The 25,984-nt window shown below is 38.8% G+C and overlaps 1 protein-coding gene across 1 annotated transcript; it reads right to left on the reverse strand.

Annotated features, from left to right (window-relative positions):
- Positions 1-413: 413 nt before the first annotated feature.
- Positions 414-25,984, reverse strand: GNAT3 (G protein subunit alpha transducin 3). The gene is made up of 8 exons (XM_066549985.1): positions 25,867-25,984; positions 18,200-18,242; positions 14,584-14,725; positions 10,334-10,491; positions 6,380-6,508; positions 1,635-1,764; positions 1,290-1,443; positions 414-604 (listed from the first exon to the last, which is right to left on the reverse strand). Exons 1-8 carry the CDS (start codon positions 25,982-25,984, stop codon positions 414-416), a joined length of 1,065 nt encoding a protein of 354 aa, XP_066406082.1.

The following is a 25,984-nucleotide window of genomic DNA, read 5'->3' on the forward strand; positions in this document are numbered from 1 at the left end:
ACAGGATACTGAGGTGTCCCCAGTTTGCTGAGAAGTGCTGATTCCTGGTCTCGTGGAAGATGTTACTGCTTATGGCATGGGGGCTGGAAATAGGTGATCTTTGAGGTCTCTTCCAAACCAAAGAATTCTATGGTTCTATGATATGGATTTAAATAGGAATGTGACTTTGATTCCAGCAGGGTTTATCAGCAGCTGTCATCTTTGTAGAGCAGGAACATTTTTTTTAACCTCCTCATGATATCTGGAAGGTCTGTGTTGGTCTGCAGTGCTTAGCTGTACCCAACACTCCACTGATACTAACTGATGCCTAACTGATATTGCTTCTTACCTAGAGGATTTCTTTTTCTATTTCAGTCAGCATATCAGATGAAGAGAGGAAAGTGGACTGAAGCTCTGAGCAAGGGGATGAATGGCTAGAAAAGCCCACAGTCCTTCAGATTTTCTTTGATTATTATGTCTGTGACTGCATCAAAAACAAATTTGACATTCTGAGTGTCTGTGGCACAGGTCAAGTGACAATATACCTCTTTATCTTGTTTCCTTATGTTCAAGTCTAGAAATTGTTTCTTGATGTAGTTTGCAGCATCTTCAAATGTATTTTGTCCTAGTGGAAAGAAAAGTAAAAGCAAAAAAAGACACATTTCAACTGGTACTTCCTCACAACTGCAAAAAGAGAAGAAATAATGTTTTCTGTGGTTTTTCCCCCTTTCTTTCTATTTGAATTAACTTCATACTTTAGGTATGAAAATTCTGTATCTATGCTGGTTTTTCTCTGGAAATTTCTGACACAGCCTTATATATTCTCTTGCATCAGCTGGGAAAATCTGGTGGTTTTTAATCTCCAGTAGACACTACTGTGACATACAAAAAGAGACAGACTTCCCTTATGGAATGAGTTCTTAAAATAGGAACAAAAATTTTGGATTCAGTTGTGATGTGTGTGTGAGTGATAAAATACTGACTTGTACTGAAATATTGGCTGAGTCCATCACAGCACCCTTCAGCCACCTGAAACTTTTAAATTCTCACCTTCTTCTACCACTAATGGACAGAAATAAGGAACTCTGGGGAGAGAAATGAACCCACCCTAGGATAAACTCCGTGAGTAGGTGAGATGAGTTGAATTCTGGTTGTGTCTGTCTCATACCATTCTTTCATGAGAAGATTCTTAGGTAAGAGGTTTAGTATTTAAAGGCTTATATATAGGTGGCATGAGTCAAAGTCAGTGTTTCATTCATGGCCTACACAAAACATCTGAATGTTTTTTCTCCTGAACACTCCAAACTTACCATTATACTCAGGAAAGCAGATATTCAGGTGAACTTTTGTTATTTTCTCTTGAAAGAGGTCTTTTTTGTTTAGGAACAGCACAATGGAAGTGGCTGCAAAGCACTTATGGTTGCAGATGCTGTTGAAGAGATGAAGGCTTTCGTGCATTCTGTTCTGTTGAGGTGCAAAAGGTAATCGTGAGACTGAAAAATCTCATCTCCATACATCATTTTTACTGAGATGTTCTTTACTGGAAAGAACCAATAGAGTGTAATAGCCTTTAAATGGTTATCAGAGAATGGGAATGTACCATCAGAGAGTACATTAAAACTTAGAAGCAAAAGGAGTTGTTTGCTCTGACTCACCACTTCTTTATCTTCCACCAGAACCATGTCATAGGCACTGAGTGCAGCACAGAATATGATGCAAGTAACTCCTTCAAAGCAGTGAATCCACTTTTTTCTCTCTGATCGTTGTCCACCCACATCAAACATCCTTTGCAGAAAAAATAGCATATGTACAATGTAAAGCACTCATAAGGATGTAGCCATGCTTTTAATGCACAGAATTCAAATGGAGATGAATGACAAATACCCAGCTTTTCCAAATATTTGTCTGTTTCCACCGCAAAAGGTCAAGGAGTGCTGTGTGTTGTTACTCATGGCTTTGTAGTGGGTATAAAATGAAATAAAAAGGCTTAAATACCTGCATGTAGGATTAATAGTCAGTACTTATGTGTGGCACTTTGTGTTCACAGAATTCACAGACTCACCAGGTTGGGAGAGACCTTAAAGATCATCAAGTCCAACCCATGCCCCAACATCTCAACTAAACCATGGCACTGAGTGCCACATCCAGTCTTTTTTAAACACATCCAGGGATGGTGGCTCCAGCACCTCCCCAGGTAGACCATTTCAGACCTTTATCACCCTTTCTGTGAAAAACTTCTTCCTAATGTCCAACCCATATTTCTCTTGGTGCAGCTTGAGACTGTGTCCTCTGGTTCTGCCAGTGCTGCCTGGAGAAAGAGACCAACCCCACCTGACTACAGCCACCTTTCAGGGAGTGTAGAGAGTGATAAGGTCACCCCTGAGTCTCCTTTTCTCCAGGCTAAACACCCTCAGCTCCCTCAGTCATTCCTTACAGGGTTTGTGTTCCAAGCCCCTCTCCAGCCTTGTTGCCTCCTCTGGACACGCTCAAGCATCTCAATGTCCTTCCCAAACTGAGGGGCCCAGAAAAAGGAAATGTTGAGGAAATGGGGCTCAGTGCAGGACTAAGACTTGCAGGCTAGGATTTATTTAGGGCAGAGTTCTGAGACATCGATAGAAGACCCTCAAATTCAGTGTCATTTATTACTTCATGGTTTTGCTTGCAGTGAACTGACAAATTGACCAATAAGACACAGGACTGAAGGCCAGTCACACATTGCTCCCTGGCTGTGCATGAATAGATGTTGCCATCTGCTCCCTGCCCTGGAGTGATCCCTGAGCCCACTGCATAACCTGCATCCCACCTTTGGAGGGTCTCTTCACCTTCATTGGCTGCTCTTAAGCAGCAGTTCCTGGGGAGCAGGATTCCCTTCCTTTGTACAGAGGGAATTGTAGGGCTTCCTTCCCTGCAATGATTTCCTTCCACCTTTGCCAGGAATTGCTACTACCTTTGAATAGCATCATATGAACTATGGTATCCAAAGCCATTTGGGCACACCTGGCTGGGACTCAGGGCCCTTAGCCCTAGCTTCCAGAACTCCCGCTTACATTTGCAGTTTTTCAGTGATAAGGGCTAGGACTTTCTTTTCACTGTTTTTCTGAAACAAAAGGTGCCAAACTTGAAGATTTTTCAAGTGCATTTTCAAGAAAACAGGGAAAACATAAAAAAATCAAATTTATCCTGCCCTTAGGTTTTCTGTTTCCTAGTGTGCATAATGACTTTTCCCCGTGCCTCCTGTTGTTGAACTTAATACCATAAAGCCTAATCCCCCCTTGGATAACTCCTTCCTTCAAGAATATGCATCAGATCTCTGGATCCTGAAGTATCTGAAAATTAAACAATTCTTATAGCAATGAATATAATGGAATTCAGTAAGAAGCAATCATGTCAATAGTAAACAGAGCAAAAATAATTTGTTACTGAAACACTGGTTTTTGCAGTATCTTAATCCTTTCTTTCCTTCACGATCAGCAGTGTAGTTGATGTTAAAAAAGGTTATTTTTTTGTAATTTTTCCTTCTTAGGGAAAAAATAAAACCCTTTCAGTGCTCATAATGAAATGTTTCTGCAGCTGAGGAGTAATCAATTTTTTTTTCTGGGACATTTCATCTTTTTTTTAATTGGGTGTCAAGAAAAGTGAATTATTTTGGAAATAAGGAAGTTGTTGTGGAGCAAGATTTTGATAATAGTAATGACATTCTTCCAAGCATATCTTCACTGAGTTCAGAAGGTCTACTGAAGAGTGGGATCAGCTCAAATAAAGTATCTTGACTTTTATCTCTGATTAGTACTCAAAAGTCACCTATAATTACATGCCTTTCTTGATTTGTGGTGTGTAACTCTGAAATCAGGATTATGGCAGGAAAACAAATAATAAAAGCTACAAAGTTTATTCTTCAGGAAAGTTTTGATAATCATGTGAATCAGTATTCACTTCCTGTGAACTTTTAGCATATGGCCTTTGAATATTCAAGAGAAGTCAGTTAAAAAGGACAAGACCAGAGGCAAGGCCAGAGGCAATGCTTAAGGGCAGTTTTTGTTGTACTAACCTTAGTTAGCTTCTCTTTTCTCAGCCCAGAACTTAACACACTCACATGTAAAACTCAAGTCCCTCAATAAATGGTAGAAAATGAGGTGATCTTGTTTTACCAAGACAGTCAAAGTTAGTCTAGAAATCTCTATATTTTCCCAGAACTGTTCTTGAAAAACTTAGCTGCAGATACAGAATTAGCGATATACTCCTCCAGTGGTACACACAGAGAGGTCTGAAGATTAAAATAAAGCTTGCCTGATTTTAGTCAAACTGCTCCTAGCACACCAATAGAAAAGACACTAGAAGAGGACCTATGAAGATCAGATCTCCTTTGAAAACATTTAAATATGTTCTGGGCTTTAAGTCAACATTAGTGGAATAAATTGAAGAGCACATGGAAGCTAAATTGCACCAAACCAGCAAAGTAACTACTAAGCAAGGAGCAAATAAAAATCAATGATTTCTGTGCAACTGTAATTCAGTTCCTGGAAGCAGTACTGGGATTTAGACTTTTACTGCACAAAAACAAAATGTTTTCTGTCTCATTCAGTTCAGTAAAGGGACAAGTGTTTAGTAAGTGAGGCATCTGTTAGTGGGTTTTTTGTTTCCATGCATGGCTTGTGACCTGAAGCCTCATCAGTACATCAGCCAAAACTCACTCTGAATGTGCAAGTGTTCCTCTCTTTATAGATGTTTCCATGGTACTTATCAAACTTGGTGCAGAGACATCAGGATCCTCCAGTTGTTTTGCATTGCTATGGCAATGCAAAGTAGCAGTCCCCGGCTGGTTAACATGGATTTGTAATTGTTCTGCACCCCTTTAGCAGCTCAAACCCCTCAGACTCCTTTGTAGTGATTTTACCTAAGAGTACTCAACTGGCTGAAACCACCAATGATTTACTCACATAACACCACTGTGATGCACAGCAGAGGGTAAAAACAGTGGGGTTTGTGTTTGTGGTGGCTTTAAGAGCCTTCCTCTTTTTTACAGAATAAATTTTGTAAACTAAATTTTGCAGATTAAATTTTGTAAACTGAATTCCCAGTTGTGCTGCATTTTCAGCTAGACCCAAATACTAATGCTGATATTAGTATTATATATTATATATACATACATATATATATATATATATAATATAATATATATATTTATTCTCTTATCAGGGCTGATAACATCCTTGTCAATGAAGATTTCCCTCTGGTGGTTTCTTTCTCCACCCTGAACTGATTTCATACATGAACTATGATTGTAACCGAAGGCATTCAAATTTCCAATGTACAAAGCTGGAAATACATTACTCAGAGAAAAAGAAGATGATGTCCATGACATTGCCCTGTAGCATTTTTGGGCAAATCATGAATTTTCATGCATGATCAGAATATTGATACATGATAATAATTTATTTGTAAGACATCTACTTCAGGATCTCATTTTGTATGTGCAATCTCTGTTGTGTTAAAGCATCTGTGTGGTAGCATAGATGGTTTGGGGAATGCTTAATTGGCACATGAGGAAAAAGAAAGAAGCCAAATGAAAAATGTAAAAGTTATAATCCTCATGCTTTATAAATGTCTGTCTCTACAGGCAGTTTCTTGTCTAGACTGCATTTCTCAATATGTGCCCCAGCTTTTAAATTGAGAATTAAATGCATTTCAGTCCACAGAGAAAAGGATTATAGAACTCTGAAATGATAATAATTCATTCAAATCCATCTTCATGTACAATTAGATGCTTTTAATTGGTTCACCAAGCATAACTAGATCTTGAATATCTGAAAGTGTAAAACATTTCAGTCAAATTTCTCAGAGGCATTATTTTCAAAAATTTTTTCTGAGAATTTTGGTTTTCATCTTAAATGATCATGAAGATATGTTTGATAATGCTGAAATTCCCCATGGGACAGATTTTTTTTTTCTTTTTTTTTTTGGCCAACTGTAGTGCATTCCTGTGCTAAAAGCAGTTATTTCCATTCTCAAAAGAAGAGTGAAAGGTTAAGAGTATGTGCAAATTGGTAGGAATCAAATGTTTTTTGCATGCTCTTAAGGACATTTAAGTAGGCAAATTTCATAATGGCACAATTATTCAAATGGCAGGATATAACTAAAGCTTTTTAGACATTTGCGTACATAAAAATGCCCTTTTAGAACCCAGTATTCTGTGACCTGTTTGTAATGGTCCATTATATGCTCAAAGTTGGAGTACCGATAAGAAAATATCTTGCTTTTTCAGCTGTGTAAAAATGTTAAATAAAACTGGATTCAATGCTATCACAACGATATCACCTGTGTTATAATAAGTCAACACCTGTGAAAGAAAGTACTTAAGAAAAATAAAACCCAAGAAAACTATAAAATAAGACTTTCCTACCTGAAGTTTAAATCCTTGAAAGAAAACTGAGTCTCTATAATCCCAGTTGTCTGCACTCGGGAGTGCAGGATGTCTTGCTCAGTAGGGACATAGTCTGGCATTGCCAACCTGTCCAAATCATTGAGGTAACTGGGGAGAGTGAGAAAGAAATGGTGGTTGGTGAATTCAAAAAGTGAAATGTCCATTACATTATCACTCCACACTGAGCCCCTTTTAAATATGTTATGCAATATCCATATTTAAATACGGTACTGTTGGTTTTATACAACTGAGTTGCACAATTCAGAGGCTTTTTTTTTCCCTTCTATATAGAAGTGGAATTCAATTGCACATAATAAGCATCTTTCTTAGATTTGCAGATAAGGAAAATCCTTATTTTCCCTAGGGATGGTTGAAAACCACCTTGTCAGCAAAGAGGTTTTGGCCATTTTCTCTCAGCAAGTGGGAATTGCTACCTCAGGGCAAGAACCACAAGCATCCTGCAGAAGCAGATGCATAAGGAATCACCTCAGCATGTCAGACTGGTTGCAATAGTATTTTCCTTCCTAGGTGAAAGGGAGGGCATAATATTTTGGGAGAATTCACTTTTAAGGGCTGTTTTTCCTATAGACCTCTCAATTTACAACACGAAGGTACATAGTGATTTTAAAAAATATATTTTTAGTCAAAACCAAAAGCTTCAATGAAGCTGAGAATCCCCTTCTGAAGAGCCCTTGAAAAACTGGGGATTATCTGTTTTTATTTCTGGTATACACAGATAAAATCTACATAATATGAGAACCCAAACCAGATCTTTGAAGCATGTTTTTGTCCAACTCTTCTCCTGTCTCTTATAGTGGCAGACACCTTTCTTTAAATGGCTGGGCAGAGCCTCTGAATCCTACTGGCTGGTCTGGGAATCTGTGCAGAGAGAGGTTATGAGATGACAAAAGAAAAAGAAAAAGGTGTGCTTGAGTGACTTCCTGCATTTTAGCTACTAATATTCAAATAAAGACCAAAACCAAAAGCAAGAAGCCACACAATAGCTGAAGCATTTTCAGTGTCCAATTGGCACCTTCCTATTGGTAGCCTCATCTCTGGCAAACAAACACTGTGTCTCTAATGGCTGTTAGGCTCCACGCTTTCTTTTTTCCTCTCTGCACTAAGTCTACAGTCTCCACACTGAACCCAGAAGGAAGTTCTGCTGCTCAGTTTAACCAGAATCTTCCAAAAGAAACCTCACAGATCATCACCCTTGTGTGCAATATTTAATAGATCTGTAAGTTAAAAAAAAAATAAAAAAAGAAGAAGAAAATGAAATAAAATAAAATAAAAATTAAAAATGCTGGAATTTTTCATTTGGATATTTCCAAGTTTGGAAATGGGATTTTCTTATTTTGAGTAAACTGTATGGGAAATGGGATTTTCTTATTTTAAGTTGAATAAACTGTATCCAGTCTGCAAGGGGTGTTGAACCTGATCTGAGTAATTCAATGTTTTCCCATTATTTGAGGCCAGAAAGCAATCTGTTGGGGAAAGGGGAAAAAAAAAGCAATATAGCTCTGTTTCTCTGAGTAGGGCCTGAGGCAAACTCAGCTCACTTTTGTGAAAGGCAGAAACAAAAGGCATTTTGTTATTTATAAAACATGTAAGCACTAAAATAAACCCTTGCATATAAAATAAAGTTCTGACAGTTCTTAGCCACAAATGCCTAAATTCAATTCAACACAGCCAATTGTCATTGCATAAAAAATTAGACCAAGTCAATTATGCAGTTAAAGGAGCAGGAGGCAATTTCAGGCTCATCCTAGAGCCTTAGGCAGCTCCAAGGGGAGACTGCAGATCATCTCCTCACTGGGAAAGGAGGGAATGGAAGCTGGTGGGTCAGTAAATGCTGATTTTCCTTGGCTTGGATGAGGTGACAAGACCCCTACCCTGAGAGGAAAAATGGCTGAGATAGCAAGGTGCACCATGTACTACAATGACATGTAAAGTCACAATTTATAATTCCAATCTTGCCCCCTCCATGCCCATCATTCCATTTTAAAACAGAAATAGTTCCAAGTGAGTCTAAGGGAGAAATTCCAGCCAAATTTGACAAAGTGGGAATTTTTCTATTATTCAGAAGAAGTAATTGTTTTTTCAATTAAAACACACAAAGGAAAAGCAGTGATCAAACTTCATTAGCATGAGTTAATAATGAAAAATCTCAGAGAACATGATCTCAGAAAGTCAGAGTTTATACAGTATTAATCAAAATTCTATGTAGGAGCTGGTTCACAGGCACTGAGAAACAGGGTTTGGGGTTTAAAAGAAATTGAACTGCAGCATTAGATGGTTGATTGTAGCTGACTTTGAACTGATCATTAGAAGCCCAGCAGTAAGGGCAAACATTAAGTTGATTTTAATGATTCAGAGCCAAAGGCTAGAATTTTAGAAGCATCAGGTACCAAAAAATGAAGCTAGAGAAGCAGAATTTTCAAGAAATTAGCAGAAATGTTCAAGTAGATGAAAAACATCTCACTGTAGCTGTTTTTAATGTAAATCTAGAAATATATAATAATTACAGACACAATCTATATCAACCTCCTTAAATACGGAAACCGATTTCAAGTTAGAACAGGAGACAAACATTAACACTGAAAAGGAATTAATTTATGTTCTTCTATCTTCTATGTAGACAACAAACCTTATTTGCCCGGCAGAGGGTACACAAAAAATGTTAGCTGGTAAATAGGGTTTAAATTTTGTTTTAAAGTTAAGAGGTAATTTTCCTTTTACTTATTATGTCTAGTTTGTTATGGCCTTTTAGTAGGAATGGCAGTGGAACCTGTCAGAAAGGGTTTTGTAGAAAAAAATTGCTCTGTACCATTCTTATGAAAATACAACGCTGCTATAGAATGCTGTCAAATCAACAAAACAACATAGGCAATATTTTCTATGTTTAGGACTCTTGCAAAAGATCTTCATTCCTGTTTGGAAGACATAGGAGAGGAAGAATTTTTCATATTTTTTCTGCATACTCCCTGCACTATATCTACAATTTTTGAACTATGAATGACTTCAGGTTGCCTCCTGAGGTCCAGCATTCAGCTATGCCTTTCTTTTCCTGCCTTGCAGGAGTGACACCCAGCACCTTCACCCTGCAGGTGCCCTCAGTCTGTAGGAGGAGCTCCAGGAGTGGGGGAACCTCCACCTCCAGGTCTCAGAAGATGGACCTCAGCTGGAACCAACCTCTGTCCCAGGTCTGGAGTCAGACTCAAGTACTCTCGAAAGACTCTGACCCAGTGACACCTCCCTTCATGGAGTGTATGAGCCGGGTGAGAAGGTAGCCAAGCAGGACTGGAGCTAAGCAGGACTGGAGCCAAGCCAGGGGCTCCTGAAAAGTCTGAGGTCACTGATTCATCTGAGGTGAGAGATGTGCCCCAGCTGGAGGGTGATCCTGCATAGGGGTGGGGGTGAGCAGCCCGAGTCAGCCCCCTGCTCATCTGTCTGGTACCTCCAGGGCTCAGAAAGGGACCTGGGGCTGTCAGGCTTGGAGAGCACCTCTGGTTCAGCCGAGGTGGTAATGGCCCAGGGAGCACCTGTCTGTGCAGCCCTGTTAGTTTAGAGGAAAGTTTTTATAGTTTCCTCCAGACTTACATTTAGCATCTTGCAACATATGCAAGGTATCACTCTAGGTAAAAGCTAAGCTGTTTAGAGCCACCTTTCCCTAATTTTGTCTTAGAAGTACTCAGAGGGAGAATACACTTTTTTTTTTTTTTAACCATTCAAACAAACCCACAGTCACAAATTTTTTCTGAAACCTTGTTTTCACTTCTTTCCTCCGGCTAAACATTTCTGACATATTATAAACCTTAGTAACCCCCTCATTCTTCCAGGTTAACCAGCAATGATTTGCAGAGGCTGTTCTGCGAGGGGGACAGACACTGTAGCGCACACAGGAGCCAGCTGTTGAGCAGCTGTGTCACCTACTATGCCGCCGAGTCGCTGAGCTGGTACTCCGCTGCCCTGGCGAAGCACGCCTGGGTGCCGCCGTCGCGCCACAGCTCCTTGATGAGCTCAACCAGCTCCTGGGACATGCTGCCATCCTCCAGAGCTGTTGCCATGGCACACAGCTTCCTTTCATCTTCCTAAAGAGAAATTTCAGTAAATATTGTGCAAGCGCGCCGTGCCCCTTCACCTCCTTGAAGATGAGCTTGGTTTGTAATGAGTGGAAAGGGCAAAATTTCTCATTTTCACTGGTTTTTCCAGGTTGCTGTGCTCGCCTCTGCATGTAAACATCTTTTTACAGGCTCACTTCCCTTTAGGTAGTGCCAAGGTTTCACAACTCTGAAATTGTGATACACAGAGTTTTCATCTTTTATGGTTTTGTTTTGATATGAGTGCTCAGTTTCATTTTGCCATAGGCATTCAAAAATAGTCCAACTTGGATGGAAGGCTTTTAAATTAAGAGAGTAATAAGGTATCAAAAATTAAATTAAAAAGGACATTTAAATTTAAAACATGTTATAACTATATCAATGCAGAAATCTATATCTAAAGTTGGTTTTGAATGTGTTTATAAGAAAAAATTTCTAGCTTCTGACCCCAGTAAGAAATGCGACAAAGTGAATATAACTTGTGAATGCATTTCCCCTATGTGGTGAAGAAGAAACCTGTACAGAGTAAAATCCCAAATATTTTAAATATATTATTCTCTAATTTCTTCCTTTTGTAGCCAAATGAAAATATTTTAAATAATCTAGTTCATTAAAAATATTTCTTTTCAGTAGTTAACAGCTTAGGAATTTACTGTACATAAAGAGCATGATTAAAATAGCCATTTGATACACTGCCACAGCAAGGGATAATTATAAAATATAACTCCTTAGTCATAGAAGCAGACAACTCAAGTGACTTGCAGTCAATAGTTGCAAAAGTATAAATGGATTCTGACAGACACTGTTTTGGCAGGGAGTATGTTTTATTCAAAACCAGGAAGCATCTTCACAAAAATTTTTAACAAATTTATTTTAAGAATGTGCTATATCTTTATGTCTCAAGAGGAGCTGCAGTTTATGGAAAATTTATAAAAGTCAGAGACAGATCAAAAATTAAACACTGCATTTTTTTATGAAAGAAAAATTGAGTAGGCATGGAGAAAAAAATAAAAAGAGAAATTGAGTAGGCATGGAGGAAAAAAACCAAAACTAGGAAATAACCACTAGAAAATTTTCTTCACTGGAAAGAGGGAGGAGGACGGCAGGATAATTGCCCTTCTACATCAAGCAGCACCAGCTCCATTTGCACCCCCATCCCCTCCTGCAGTGCTGGGATCAGCAGAAGCGAGTCACCCTCTCGTGTGTGCCTCACATTTGTCTCCAGGGTGCAACACTTGTTCAGCAGAAAGATAAGAGTTGCAATGTTCTCTGCTTCAAGATATGACATATCACGCAATGATTACAGCTATCCACCTACCAGGCTGGATTTGTAGGTTGAATGGCCTACAATCAGAAGCCTTGAGCTCAGAGTCTCTAGGTGTAGAGGGTACACCTGGAGTTCATTGATTGTTCATTGATTTTTATGCAAAAGGGGACAAGTGTGGATTTTCGTGCTTACATAATTGTCCTGGTAATAAGAATAATAAGAAGTAGAGGTGAGATATCCTGGTGTGACTTTATGATGCTCGTATCTCCATTCCTCTTTTGAGCCCAGAAATAAGTTTTGTACTTTTATGGCTGGTTCTGAGAGAGAAGGGGGGAGAGAAGTGCAGAGTTTGTTATCAGGAACTGCACTTGCTCCCCTGCATCCTCTCCTGGACTGCGCTGTCTGCAGCACAGCAGGACAGAGCTCTCCTTTGCTTTTAGTTAGTTTTTAGCTAGCTGAGGCATAGAAGTTCCCTGGACTGTGTTTTTTTCTTTTTCTTGGACCTGTTTAAACCTGCTCTGCTCTGAACACCCAGAAGAGCACCAGGAGCTCACACCTGTGGCCCACCCGGGTCTGGGAGAGCATTTCCAGCACAGGAGGGACTGGTAAGAGACTGGGTGAGATGAGCTACAGCCCACCAAGGGGACTTTCTGAGGCTGTCATCTCTTTTGGAACAGCAAGAGCTTTTATTGTTTAATATTGTTAATTTTTTGTGCTGGTAAATGCTTTGCCTGTTAAATAAACAGTTTTTTCCCACTTTTCTCCGAGGAAATATTTTCCTGAACAATTTGGGGCAGGGGCTGATTGAATCTGCTTTCTAGAGGAACCCCTTTGAAGGTTCTCTCCCAAATTTGTCCTAAACCCGGACAATAATAAAGAAAGATAACAGCAGATTGAACTTATCACATTATCACCCTGATTTGTACAACCTTTTGTTTATCTCTGGCATTTACAAAGACTTCAGGTGATTTTCACACTAAAATAGATGGGAAAAATGTTTTAAAGAGAAAAAAACTACCTTGCTTCCCAGAAAAGATGTTGTTTAAATTAAGTGTTAAGGCCTTTTGCATAGCAGTAAGATGTATTTGCAGGCAGACCTGGAGCATGGGTAAGCACATTGCTTTTGGGACCAAGATAATCTCAGACCTTGAACTAGATGACTTTGAGCAACTAAATCTGGATCAGAACACATAGCAAGAATAAAGTCCAGCTGAAATCACTGCTTATATCAAAACAACTAAAGCTTATGAATTTCTTATGATTTTATGGGAAATGTAAGATAAGTTTTTGGAGATTTTTGGAAAAGAAGGCAATGTTTAGTGGCAATTCAAATAAATGTGACCAGAATTTCTATTTTCTCTAAAAATCATATACAGATTGCTCTTCTGTCATTCTGGGGGAAAAGAAGACAGGCCCTGCAAACATTCTATGCATTCACCTGCGGTCCTAGAAGCCTTTTCTGCAATGACAAGAGTGAGCTGACTGGGCTATAAATGATAAACTTACAAAAGCTGTGTTTTCTGCATTTGGTTATATATAATGCTAAGAAATGGACTGGGCTATTTTACAACTTCTCCGTGCTGTGAAGTCCCTTGGAAAGGGTATCTGTGAAACTGGCATAGAGTGAGCCTGTACAGATATCTCAGAAAGTTTGTCAGGGTTGAGAAAAGAGACTGGAACACTGGGGCACAGGGAGAACACATCTCAGTAAGAGGTGGCAGAGTCTGCCCCACATAGAGGAGCTCGTGGGCTGAGCCAGGCAGGGCTTGTGGCCAGCACTGCAAGGTCCAGCTGCAGCCATGGCTTGGGTGGTTGATGGCTCCTTGTGCAGTACAGCACATTAACATTGCCCTGTTTTCTGTGTGCTGCTTTTGGGCCTTGTTACGTTTGTTTGAATGACTTGCATTCGTGGAAGATATTTAATTTCTATTTTTTCAAATGCCTGTATGAGCTTTAGTAACCCCTGGAGATTTTGTTTATCATTTTTTAGGTCAAAGTACCACACGTCATTATAATGAAATGTTGACTTCAGGAACAAGTAGAGCTCTTTCAGATAAGCAGATGTTACTCCCTCCAAGATAAACCTCTAGGGATTAGGCAGAATTTGCCAAAACTGGAATCAACTGATATTCTGACAGGCATTTGAGAAATTCTCAGCAAGATCTGAATTACAGGCTAAATCATTGCACAGACAAGAAAAGTTTTTCCTTTATTTCTGTCCTTGAAAATTCAGTGTGATTGACAGAAGACAACAGGTCTTGTTCCTGTGGCTTTGCCTCCCTCTGCCTGTGCGGAGGATTTTTGACTGTGTCAGGAATGTTGGACACCACTTCCCTGTGGTGCCAGTGTGCCAGTAGTGCATCCACACAACAGGGAGGTCTCTGTTCCAGCACAAATGGCAGACGGAAATGCTCCCAACATGTCTATATAACCTTCCCTCACAGGGCTGAACCCCAAGGTTTGGTCATAAAAATAAAATATTTCTTACATTTCTCAATAGCAATAAGTAAGTGACTAAGCAGCTAAGAAAAGGTTCTTTTTCTTTTTTTCTTTTTCTGTTTTTTTTTAATGTCTTTGCAACTTGAACATTTCTTTTGTAGCAATCAAAATGGGAGTTTATGCAAAAGTTAGGCATCAGTTTTGAGAAAATAAAAATAAGTGAGGACATTTTGTCACATATAACTCAAATGGAACTCAGTTTCCACTGTCATAAAGAAAATACCAGATCCTCCTTGTTCTACTAGTCTCTACTATTACATTACAAAAAATTATAAGTGTTCCAATACCTATTTCAAGAGAAAATGTGTCATACTCACAATTCTACCAGGGTTTTCATAACTGATTCCTAACTTAGTCATTGCTTTCACAATGGCCAGGATGGACTGCACTGCATTACTGTAAATGATTGGTCTGAACTCCATGCGCTCCTCATAGGTGAAACCATCTTTATGGATGATTCTGGTGAAAAAAAAACAACAACAAAAGGCTTATGGGATACATTAAAAAAAAAAAGCCATGAAAAGTTAGATCAGGCACTTTTGTAGTCAGTGTGAGAAAGAACTGAATCCATCTGGCCCTTGGAAATGCATTTTTCAATGGTGGATCTGCCTATTCTGCTAGAACAGGAAACAGCAGTTTCTGTCTTTGTGAGGTCAGTTGTCTGCAGCCAGTCTGAGAGAATAGATGCTGTTTTCTCTGCTTGAGGGTTAATCTAAAACAAAGCACGAGTCTAGAACAAGAGTCAGGCCCATCCCTGGAGATATAGGGCAATATGGAAATATATAGAGATATATTTCTGTACTCAGATCCCAAATGTTTTACTTTTGGAAATTGCAATATTAGTCACGGGCTGTCGCTGCTTGTTCAGCCATTCTGATTTTTATCCAGATTCTTACCTAGATAGAAAAATTATTGGCAAATATGTTTCAGCACTGGGAGGCAATTATCAAGAAAATAAGAAAAAAAATTAATATATTTTGTGCATCAGATACAGTTTCTACAGTAATAACAAGGTCTTGTTCTTATTATCTCCAGGCTTTGGAGACTTACATTTTACTCCACAGGGTAAAGAGCCTTAGTAATCAGATTCAGTAATCTTTCTGACAGAGGAATTAGAATTTCATAATCCTCCTTGACTGGAGAATGGCATGTGGTTAAAGTTCTCCAAATCAGTGTGCAGATTATATCACGGCTTAGAGACATCTTTTTTCCATGAGTTGTGAAAAAGGATGAAATCTTCACCCACTTTGGCCTGGTGTGCTCTCAATGAACAGACTTGGAACTGATTTGGCTTCTGGAACCAAGGCTCTATTCTCCCTCACCTCAGCTGGTCAGAGATGAAGGCTATTAAACACAGAATTTCTGGCTTTGGGGTTTGGTGTTTTGCCCCATTTTGCCTGAGATACACTCTGGAGAGAGCTACCTAAGTAGCCAAGTCAGCCCTGTTAGAAAATAATTCACTTAAATAAACACACACAAAACTCAGATGACAACTGATGTGTCTTAACATCTCTCTGATCTATGGATGTCAGAAAACTCAAAAGTTGCATTCCTGTGCCTGTAGGAATATCATCTGTAGGAAAAAAAATCTCTCTAAAATGTTTTTCCTATCACTTCTTGATCAGGCAACTCTATGAACTCTCTTTTGAAGCCTTGTTTTTTTTTGGTTTTTGTTTTTTGAATGTTGTTTTCATCATGAATTCAGATGAATTCTGCAAGATTCAAAGGAGTCCTATTGAACTTGGGAGAAAGAAAAAAGAGGAGCTCATGGCGCAGGGACCCTCCCTGTTTTATGGATGCAGTCTTCTGAGGCTTTTCCTCACAAAAGCAGGGCTTCTCATCAGATAGGTGGCTGTGATTCAGTCTCAACAGGAGTGATGAGTTACCAAATATCTTGTTTTCTGCTTTTCATTCATTGAAATATTTGTAGAAGTTTCAAACTGCTAAATAAAAGCACAGCATAGAGATATGCAACTTGGTTTTAGAAAAGCTAGATTGCACATTGGAAATTATGCAGTTAGAAGCACAGAGCTCCAGAGATGTTTTATTCTTTTTAGTAGCTCTCATAACCATCCTCATCTTTTTATGGTGCAAGGGCTTTGCAGCATATCTGTATTTTGAGTATCAGAAGATATTTTTTAAAGTTTAGTAGATCGATATAACTATGACTAAGACTGAAAAAAAGGTGATTTATTAATTAGAAAATCATGTTATTAGCTATACAATAATTATGATTTTGCTGGAAATTTTGTTTTCAGCAAAATTATTTCTTTTGTAAACATCTATGAGTGTTCTTTAGAAAACGTTATGCTTCATGGAAAAAAATTAATTAATTTTGGGGGTTTTAACTGAAAAAAAAATCCCTTGAAAAGTCCTTGGTTGTGACAGAAAAATGACATTTTATATGAAAAAATACAATTTTTGTGAACAGTTTTCCTGTAAAATAATTAATATTTGTGATAAATTTGACAGGTCATAAATGCACAAGTCTTTATATTTAACTCTCAGCTTTGCAGTGTTCTCCCCGTCCTCCATGCTGTTAAAGCTTATCAGCTTTCTTAAAGTGCTCAGTTCAGAGGAACATCTTTAATCTGCTCCTGCTTGGGGAAGATTTGAGCACAACACATCTCAATGGTTTGCTGAATAGGGAGGGTCTCCTGTATGGAACTCAAACCAGTAATAAATTTATCTACTGTTTAACTGGAAAAAAAAGGTTAGCAAAGTATTTGGTGGATGGTTCTGAATCTGCTTTATTACAAAATGAGTTGCTTTAATAGTAGAAATTTGTTCTTATGACATAATATCTTTTACTTAACTCTTTAAAATGCAGTGGTGAAGATAAGGAAGATAATAAATAGCTATTGGTGAAGATAATAAATAAGTAGGGGAATGGGAACTTAAGTCCAGAATAGTATTACTGATTTCATAAACAGTTTGCTTGATTTTTACACAGGAAGAGATTGGTGCTTACAAAGTGGGATCAAATCTTAACAGCTGCAATTCTATGTAATTTTTTCTGTATTTGGACAGGTTTAGGAATCAGACCAGGACCTCTCTATGAAAATAAGAATAGACACATCAGCAATATTTTATCAGGTTGTGCAGTAAAGGAGGATTTGCCATCAGTGCAAGTATGGTCCCTTGAACTTTGGTGGATTGTTAATTTAAACCAGATAAATAATTAGCATTTTGGCTGCCTTTAAAAGAAAAACATGTATGAATTTAGTTGTAACCTGTTTCACTGTATATGAAAATATTGTCAAACTAACTTGTAAATCAGCACACACATGTAGAAAGATGCAAATATTTTGATATTTACTCTTGAAATACGGTGAAATCAAATTAAATTAATAGGAGAGATGATTCACACCAAGTGTAATTAAACTGTGGAACTACTTGCTGTAGAAAGCTGTGGATGCTGTTAGTTTACATTGGTTCAGCAAAAGATTCAGGGGTAGACATGAATAAACTGAGGGCTGCTATAGGGACAGAGTGGTCCAGGATGGTTTCCAAGCCACAGATCATCAGATACTGCCAGGGCATCCAGCACAAGTGTGTTGGCTTGGCTGGTGTGATGATGTGCAAACATCCTTCACTGGCATCTGCTGGAGACAGGGCTGCCAGGTGGGTCAGCCATCACTGCTTGTCTCTTACAGTCATAGTTCCACCACAGTGACTCCTGCCTAAGCCAAGGAAGCAGATTCCCTGTTCTCCATGTGCATGATTTGGTCATTCAGATTTGACTACCAATCCACCTGTGTGTCTCAGACACTTGGTGATTTTCTTTATAGTGTGTTTGAATGGAAACCTGATTTGAATGGTGTTTCTTTGCATTTTATTCAAATAAGCATAAATATTTTAATAAGACTTTAGCTAGACAGCTTATACCACAAATACCAAATTCAAAGCTGATATGCATATTCAGATACTTACTTCATTTGCTTTACAATAGTGCTCTTTCCTGACTCTCCAGCACCTGCAGAAGGGGAATGTGGAGAAGATATGATTGATAGATGAATAAGAAGCAAGTATTAAAAATAACTCTGTGGAACATAGAATTTTCTGTCTATGAAGAGAGGTACAGATGTCTTAGTTTCTCATTGTACCAAGCATAAAGCCTCCCTAATGTCCATTTGGATTTAAAAAGAACAAAGTCTGGGTTAAAGTATTAATACTGATAAGCAAAGGGCCACTTTAAAATAAGTGAATATTCAGTCAATTAAAGAAAATTACAGAAATTTTAGTTAGCAAGTAAATAAAATATGGATAATATTTTGATTTAATCTTTGGCAGATGAGCAGGAAAATATGAACAAAGTACAGCCTCTTTTAGTGTCCCATTATTACCTGATTTGTAGCTGCTCTTTTAATTTGTATTATGAGCTTTTGTAAGCCAAGTGAGCCAGGTTCATGCCCTTTAGCCAACTTCTGTAAGCAACTGGAAAACCAGAGTGTAAAGATTTATATGTGGTCTAGCTCATGATGCAGAGGCAGCACATGAGCAAAAGTCTTGACACTGTTTTTTTGTTTCTCTGCCATGTAGTCTTCTGCCATGGAGCCCTGTGGCTGGAAGTGGGAAACCTGCAGAGCAGTGCATCAGTTCCACCTTGGGAATGATTCTGCAGGGAAACCCCACAGCTGCTGAGGAGGTGCAGGCATTTGCTTACACAGGGAGTTCAAGAACTGGGGCATAGGTTTGGCCAGATTATGCACTGCTAATTTGCCCTCTTATCTCATGGAAAGTGAGTAATCAATGCAAAGTGTGTCCACTGCAAATCAACACACCTGACTATCATTTGTCAGTCAGAGTGATAAGGGTTGGCAAGAGCTGCCAAAAAAGAGATGGATTTTAAAAGCAGCTGAAGAGAGGATTTAACTTTGTGAATCCATGGGATAGGATTCATAGAACCAGAGAATAAGACCCCTCAAGAATCACCCTGTGCCTGAGAGCATTGTCCAAACACTTCTTGAACTCTGCAGCTCGGTGCTGTGACCACTGCCCTGGGGAGCCTGTTCCAGTGCCCAGCCACCCTCTGGGTGAAGATATCCAACCTAAGCTTCCCCTGACACACCTTAATGCTCTTTCTTTGAGTCCTGCCACTGATCTTGAAGTGATCAGTACTGACTGTCTGTTTCCCCTCAGGAGGATGTTGAAGATTGCAGTGAGACCTCCCCTCAATCTCCTCTTCTCCAGGCTGAACAGATCTCAACTCCTCCTCTTAATGATTCCTCTCCTGACCTTTCACCATCCATCCTCATGGCCCTCCTTTGGATGATTTCTAATAACTTACTGACTTTTTATATTGTGCTGTCCAAAATTGCACAGAGGGCTCAAGGTGACAAATATTCTTCATATTTTAAAGAAACTGAAATATTCATCACCAGAATTTGTGCTCTCTTTCCTGGTTGCTGATGCTGTGCCTGAATCCCCCAGGACAGGGCTGTCCCTCCTGGCTGCCAGGGCACTGCTGGCTCATGTTCAATTTGCCACTGACCAGGACCCCCAGGTCCCTTTCCCCATCAAGGCTTTCCAGCCTCTCATTCCCCAGTCTGTCTGTACATCCAGGGTTGCCCCACCCCAGGTGCAGAACCCAACACTTTCCCTGGTTGTATTTCATGTGGTTGGTGATTGCCCATCCCTCTGATTTGTTGAGGTCTCTCTGCAGGGCCTCTCTGCCTGGGAGGGAATTGACAGCTCATCCAAATTTAGTCTTGTTGAGAAAGTTCCTCAGTATTCCTTCAAGTCCTGCACCCAAGTCATTTAAGACAATGCTGAAGAGAAGCAGGCTGAGGATGGAGCCCAGTGGGACCCCAGCAGTGACAGGTCCCCAGCCTGATGTCCCCCATTCACTGTCACCTTTGTGCCTGGCCTGGGAGCCCATTGCTCTCCCATCGTGTAACTCGGTTATCCAGCTGTGAGCTGGACTTTTCATCTGTTGTGAGAGAAAGTATCAAAAGATTCATCACAGCTTTTCTCTTGGTAGATTACCTATTTCCTCATGGTATGGTGTCAAATATTTCTGACTAAACCAAAATCCGAGGCCCAGACTTTTTAACCAAGGACTTCTCAGTAAATAGAACCAACTGATTACTGACTTCTCAAACACGTTCTGTAAAGGTAACAGTATTCAAATGACAGGGATTCATTTACTCAAATGACTCACAAGAGACAGCAAACCACACTCAAAGCATTTTCTGAAACTCATGATGTGAATGGTAGAAAGATCAAGAGAAAAACAAGCCCGTGCAAAATGGGCTGATGCTGCCATCTGCCACAGTTTGGAAAAAATGCAAATTTTTTGTACATCATTTATTATCCTCTCAGTGACCTTCTGAAGAACTTGGTAAAGCCCTGTCTACAAGGTACTGTTTGCTACACTTTTTGTAGGGAAGAGAGGAAGCTGTACTGAGAATTTGTGCATTCATCTCATGGAAAGATGCTAGGAAACATAATATAGAAATTAACTTCTCTTTCAGGTCTGAAAGACACTGTTAAAATAGAGTGAGAGATGCAATTTATATCTTTTGGATGCAATTTTCTATATCTGCTCATCTTTAATTTATGAGCCAATAATACTTTTATCCAAACAACATGTGACTTTCAGACTTTGGCTTCACCATGGAGTATCATCTTAGTTGTAGCAGCATTTTCAACCCAGAAAGTGGGTCAGGAATAATTTTATTTGCACTTGCTTTTTAATTCCTTCCCTTCACCATGTAGCCTCCTTCTTTGGACAGTCCCTGGTATGGAAAACCAGGGCTAGGGCTGCATTTCCACCTGCTGCAGTGGATTTCTACTTGCAGAAATAGTGGCAAAAGTCCATCACAAAAGACCTAGAGTGATTATACAGGGAGCTGAAGGCATCTTCTTCAAGCCTAGATTTTCTGAACAATAGATAAGAACTTAGGACGAACAGTAATGTCCTGAAGCTTAGAAAGAACTTAATTAGGGTTTTGAGAAGCTCTGTCAGCTCTGAAGATTTATAGGTCTACCTGACAGGTATCACCATATTTTATATGGTCATCACCATATTTTATATTTTGCATATTTAAGATCTAGCTGAAATTTACTCCTCATTTCTGTCTCTATTCCTTTGACGTGGATGACTGCACAGAGAATACTGGCACAAAAGTCTCAGTCAATGTCTGAAAGTCTGGCTGTCACTGCTGGGGTCCCACTGGGCTCCATCCTCAGCCTGGCTCTCTTCAGCATCATCTTAAATTACTTGGGTGTGGGACTTGAAGGAATACTAAGGAAGTTTCTCAACTTCCTGGGAGCTGAAAGATGTCCCCACTGCTGGTAGCATCAACACTTCCCAGAAATCACCTCCACCATGCCCCAGGGCACACCACATTCACCTTCAGTGAGGTGCTGAACTCTGGCTGGCTGTAACCTGCATCTCCTCTTGCTTTGCGTGCTCCAGAACTGCATCCCACCATATCCCAAGCCTTCCATGGTTCTGGGACTGGAGAGCAGGCTCAGGAAGAAGAGTCATGAAGCAAGGCTGCAAAGGAGCTGCCCCCCATCAGCCTGACACAAATCCCCCTCCTGCTCTGGGAGTGCTCAGCCTGCTCCCTGCAGGACACTATGACATGTAGACAGAGCAGAAATAGAGAAAAACACCACAGGTGTCTTGAAACAGTGAGAATCCCACAAATTCAAGGGGAAACAGAACCCAGGCCCTCAGCTGTGATTTGACATTTTTGTTTTTTTATGCAGAATTTGTTTGAATTGCTGTGGAGAGTACAAGCTTTCAAAATTAGCATCTGCTGACACATTGAGGAAGGTTCTTCCATATTAAGGTGCTTTTGTGTCTCAGATAAAGAATTATTATCTCTTTACAGTTGTTATTCCTGTGGAAGGAAAGGTTTAGTTTAGAAAATTTTCCAGAATTAAACACAGGGAAATAAAAAATCCCTGCTGAATATTTTGTTTAAAACCTGTCCTAAAACTCACCAACAATGACATAAATCAGCAAAAAGCAGGCAAAGAAAATATTCAAATAAAAAAAAGAAAATATTCAAATAAAAAAGGAAAATATCCAAATAAAATTGGAAAATGTTTCACACCCCTGCCTGATCTTTGCCTGTGCCATCCAGAAGTCTGGATATTATGAACTAGAATGGAAATCACATCTTTCTGGTCCTCTTATGAGACTCAACAAACTTAGTCTATGAGAGAAAGAAACTCGAGAAAGAAAAAAAATCTAAGATCTAACCCTCTTGAGAGAGAATAACGTCCTTAAATACTGCCCCACTCTCCAAAAATGAAAATCAGTATATTCCCATCAGTGAGATTGTTGGGGTGTCTTTGTGCCCAAACCCTGTGTTTTCAGGCTAGATGTTAGTAACAGGAAGTTAAGGTTCAGTGCTACAGTAACTGTTTCATTTAACTGGTGTTAAGAATCTGCATTATAAATTTCTACATTCAGACTATTTACCAGAGATGTCTTATAGTCAGTGGAGAGAAATATTTGCTACAAAAACTAAACTTCAATTTCTGTTTCCCTGAAGCAGATGTTTAAGTTAAATTGTGTGAGTTGTGCCCCAAAAGGTGAGGTGAGGATGACCACTTCTGTTGAGGGTGGCTTTTGTCCTGGCACTGAAAACCGTAGACAATGAGACATGGAGTAATACTTTGAAAATAAATAAGTTAAAATTTTAATGATTGTTTAGACTGAAGCTAGGTTCTTATTTCTGTGGAAAATCACTGTGAGCATCAGCTATTTTGGCCATTTTTGAATGTGCACTGCACTTTCCACACCTATAAATTGAAAGTTGCATCCTACAAAGAAAATGCAAATTACAGCTGATGTGGCAGCCAGATACAGCCCTGATACACAGGATATAAAACTTTCATCTTGGAGCTTGTTCCAGACTCATAAAACAACCTGATCTTTTTGAAGTATAAATACATAGAGACCAGATGGAAAGGTTGGGGGAAGGGATGCCTTTGGCAGCATGGGAGCACCTGGCCCAGAGGATTTAATGCTCTTGGCTCCTGGCCAGCTTGTGAGGAACGTCAGAACCCAACATAATTTCCCCCCTCCCCAGTTTATATGTACATGCCATAAAACCTGTAAATCACCTCAACCCAGTTAGTGTGCCTGTCTGGGTCATAGAACTTGACATAAACAAACATAGTGCCTTTTTTTCTGAATAGAAGTTCTATTTTTTTGTAAAGGGATCTGCTGGAGGCTGTAGAGACACCACTCTAGATTTTAAATAATACTCTCAGAAAGAAGTCAGAATACCCTGGGGTTTTTTTACATTTTAGGTGTAAGGAAAAAAGTGATTACACTGAAAAGCTTATGATGTACATCTCATTTTTTCTGAATATTTTCTACCAACCTGCTTATTGCAAAAAGAAACTATGACATCTGGTCTGAAGCACAAAGGCAACATTAAGGCTGACTGAACAGAAAGCTAGGACTAGGCTGGCTTGAATAGAGATGCCTTTGATTTATGAACTCTAAAACTTCTATCATTTCTGATATCCCTTCAGAGGTGTGGAAAGATAACAGGTACAAATCTGAACATGGTAGATTTAATTCTTTCCTATCTGGCCATTTTCGCAGCCCCTGTGGAATGATAGGGTGCCCATTCTGCACCTTGCTTCAGCATCTCTGGCTCCAGATTTTCAAGAGACTCCCTCACTCTGGTGGAGCAATACTCTCCTGATACATAGTTTATTCATCTCTCATTTTCTTAAGAAGAAAATTTAAGTTATTAATTTTTTTTTATCTCTTCAACTTATTTTTTACGAAGACTTTCTCATCTGTTGCTCAGGAGAACAAAAGCCTTCCAAACATTAACCACTGAAAAATTTGAATTTTTATCATGTGTAATATGAGTAAAGGAAGATATTGTAAAAATTTATAAAGAAGTATTTCAGATCCAAATGATCATTTTGTCTCATGAGAAGAGTGCTTGTGTAGCTAATGAACCTGAACTATGTTCAGGTTGGAAATGAACATAATAGAAGTTTTTTTTCATATAGCTTGCATTGAATTTCAAAGTATTTTATTATAACTATCTCAAGGCTGCTTCTAATAGTGTCAGGAGAAGACTGATTATATACATTAAGAAACATTTAAAACTTAAGTCCTTAATACTAAATACATAGATATGTTCAGTGTGTGTGGGGGGGTAATTTACTTGGTGTCCTGCTGTAAAACAGCCTTCAGTAATATTGTAAGGGCATAAAAGCTTGAAGATAAAACTGCTTAATTTATAAATTCCTCTTTATCTGGAAAATTCCTCTTTATCCTATACATTCCTCTTAAAGGATTTCTTACTTTTTCCTCATGGATAAGGTTGGATAAGGTCAAAGACAGGATCCAGAATTAGATGGATTCTGGTTCTAACTCAGTGTCCCAATTTCTTTTTGTAACAATACATATAAATTACTTTAAATTTATGGAATTTTAAATGAAAATATTGTTCTGGGATTTTTTTACTGACTTAAGCTTTCCTCATTAGGAGCAATATTTTATATTACTGTGGCACAGAAACTCTTAGTATTCTTAACTGGACAGAAAAGCTTTGTAAGCCACAATCCAAATACTGATTTTACATCTAGAGTATCAAACTTCTGCTTTCCTATTATTATTTGAGAAACCTGCATGTTCTTCTCTTATTTATTTTTGAATAATTGTTCTTTGATTTTAACAGGTATAAATAAACCTTTTCATAAGATACAAAACAGAGTTGATTTACTTTATCTAATCTAGTTTTGCCTGAATAAATGTCAGTTTAAAACCATTTTCAAGAACTGCAATTACAAGAAAGGCAAAAAGAGAAACACTCCAATGATCAAAGACTGTTTTTCCATTCACTGGGAAAAACCACTGCTAACTTTTACAGGAGGCTGTTAGAAGAAAAATGTTAAGACAGTGATGGTGTTAATGTGCTCTCAGATATTTCTTGTAAGCTGCACAGCACCATGGGAAAAAAAACCCCAAGAATAAAGCTGTATCAAGAAAAAGAATGCCTTTTCTTTTGCCATTACAGCCTCTGTCTGCTAATAAATTGATCATAGTGAGGATTAGAAGTAGTAGTTTGTGTCAATATTTATTGGTATTCATCTGAGTACTTTTCATTCCACTCTCCATTATACATCAAAAAAAGCCATTCTAAATCACTTTCTGCTTCTTTAAAAATGGAATGAAACACCTTGAAAGATAAACAATATCAATATCTCATGACACGTGGATTTTTATGTGACCACTTATATAACTTATTCCTCCTGCAAATGAATGCATATAGATCCACAAAAAAGAGAGATAAGTGTGCTATGTTCTCTGTAAGTTTGTATCATAACATTTATTCAAACAGCAAATTTTCATTTCTCAGAAGTATTCAAAGTCAAGGATTTATAACATTTCAAATTGAATACATGCAGTGACTTGGCCATTTCCAGCCTATTCCTTATGACTTTGTGAGTGGCCACAACCAGAAAATATTTTAAATGTATATTACAGACTTGTCTTCTTCAAATAATATAGTGAGAGGTGAGAAATTCACAGTACTAAAATGTAATTCCAGAGAAAAGCAACCCCTCAATGGAAAAGCATTATGAACAATTTTTATTCCATTTACCCAACAGTAGGAGTTTGACTGTCCTGGCTTCCCTTGCTGCATCTTCCTGGAGTTTCTTTTCCAGTTCTCTGGATCTCCTGGCTGAGTCCTTGCTCTCTGAACTGGCTCCACTGCCCAT

The sequence above is a fragment of the Molothrus aeneus genome, chromosome 5, assembly GCF_037042795.1.
Source record: "Molothrus aeneus isolate 106 chromosome 5, BPBGC_Maene_1.0, whole genome shotgun sequence".
Lineage (NCBI taxonomy): Eukaryota > Metazoa > Chordata > Aves > Passeriformes > Icteridae > Molothrus > Molothrus aeneus.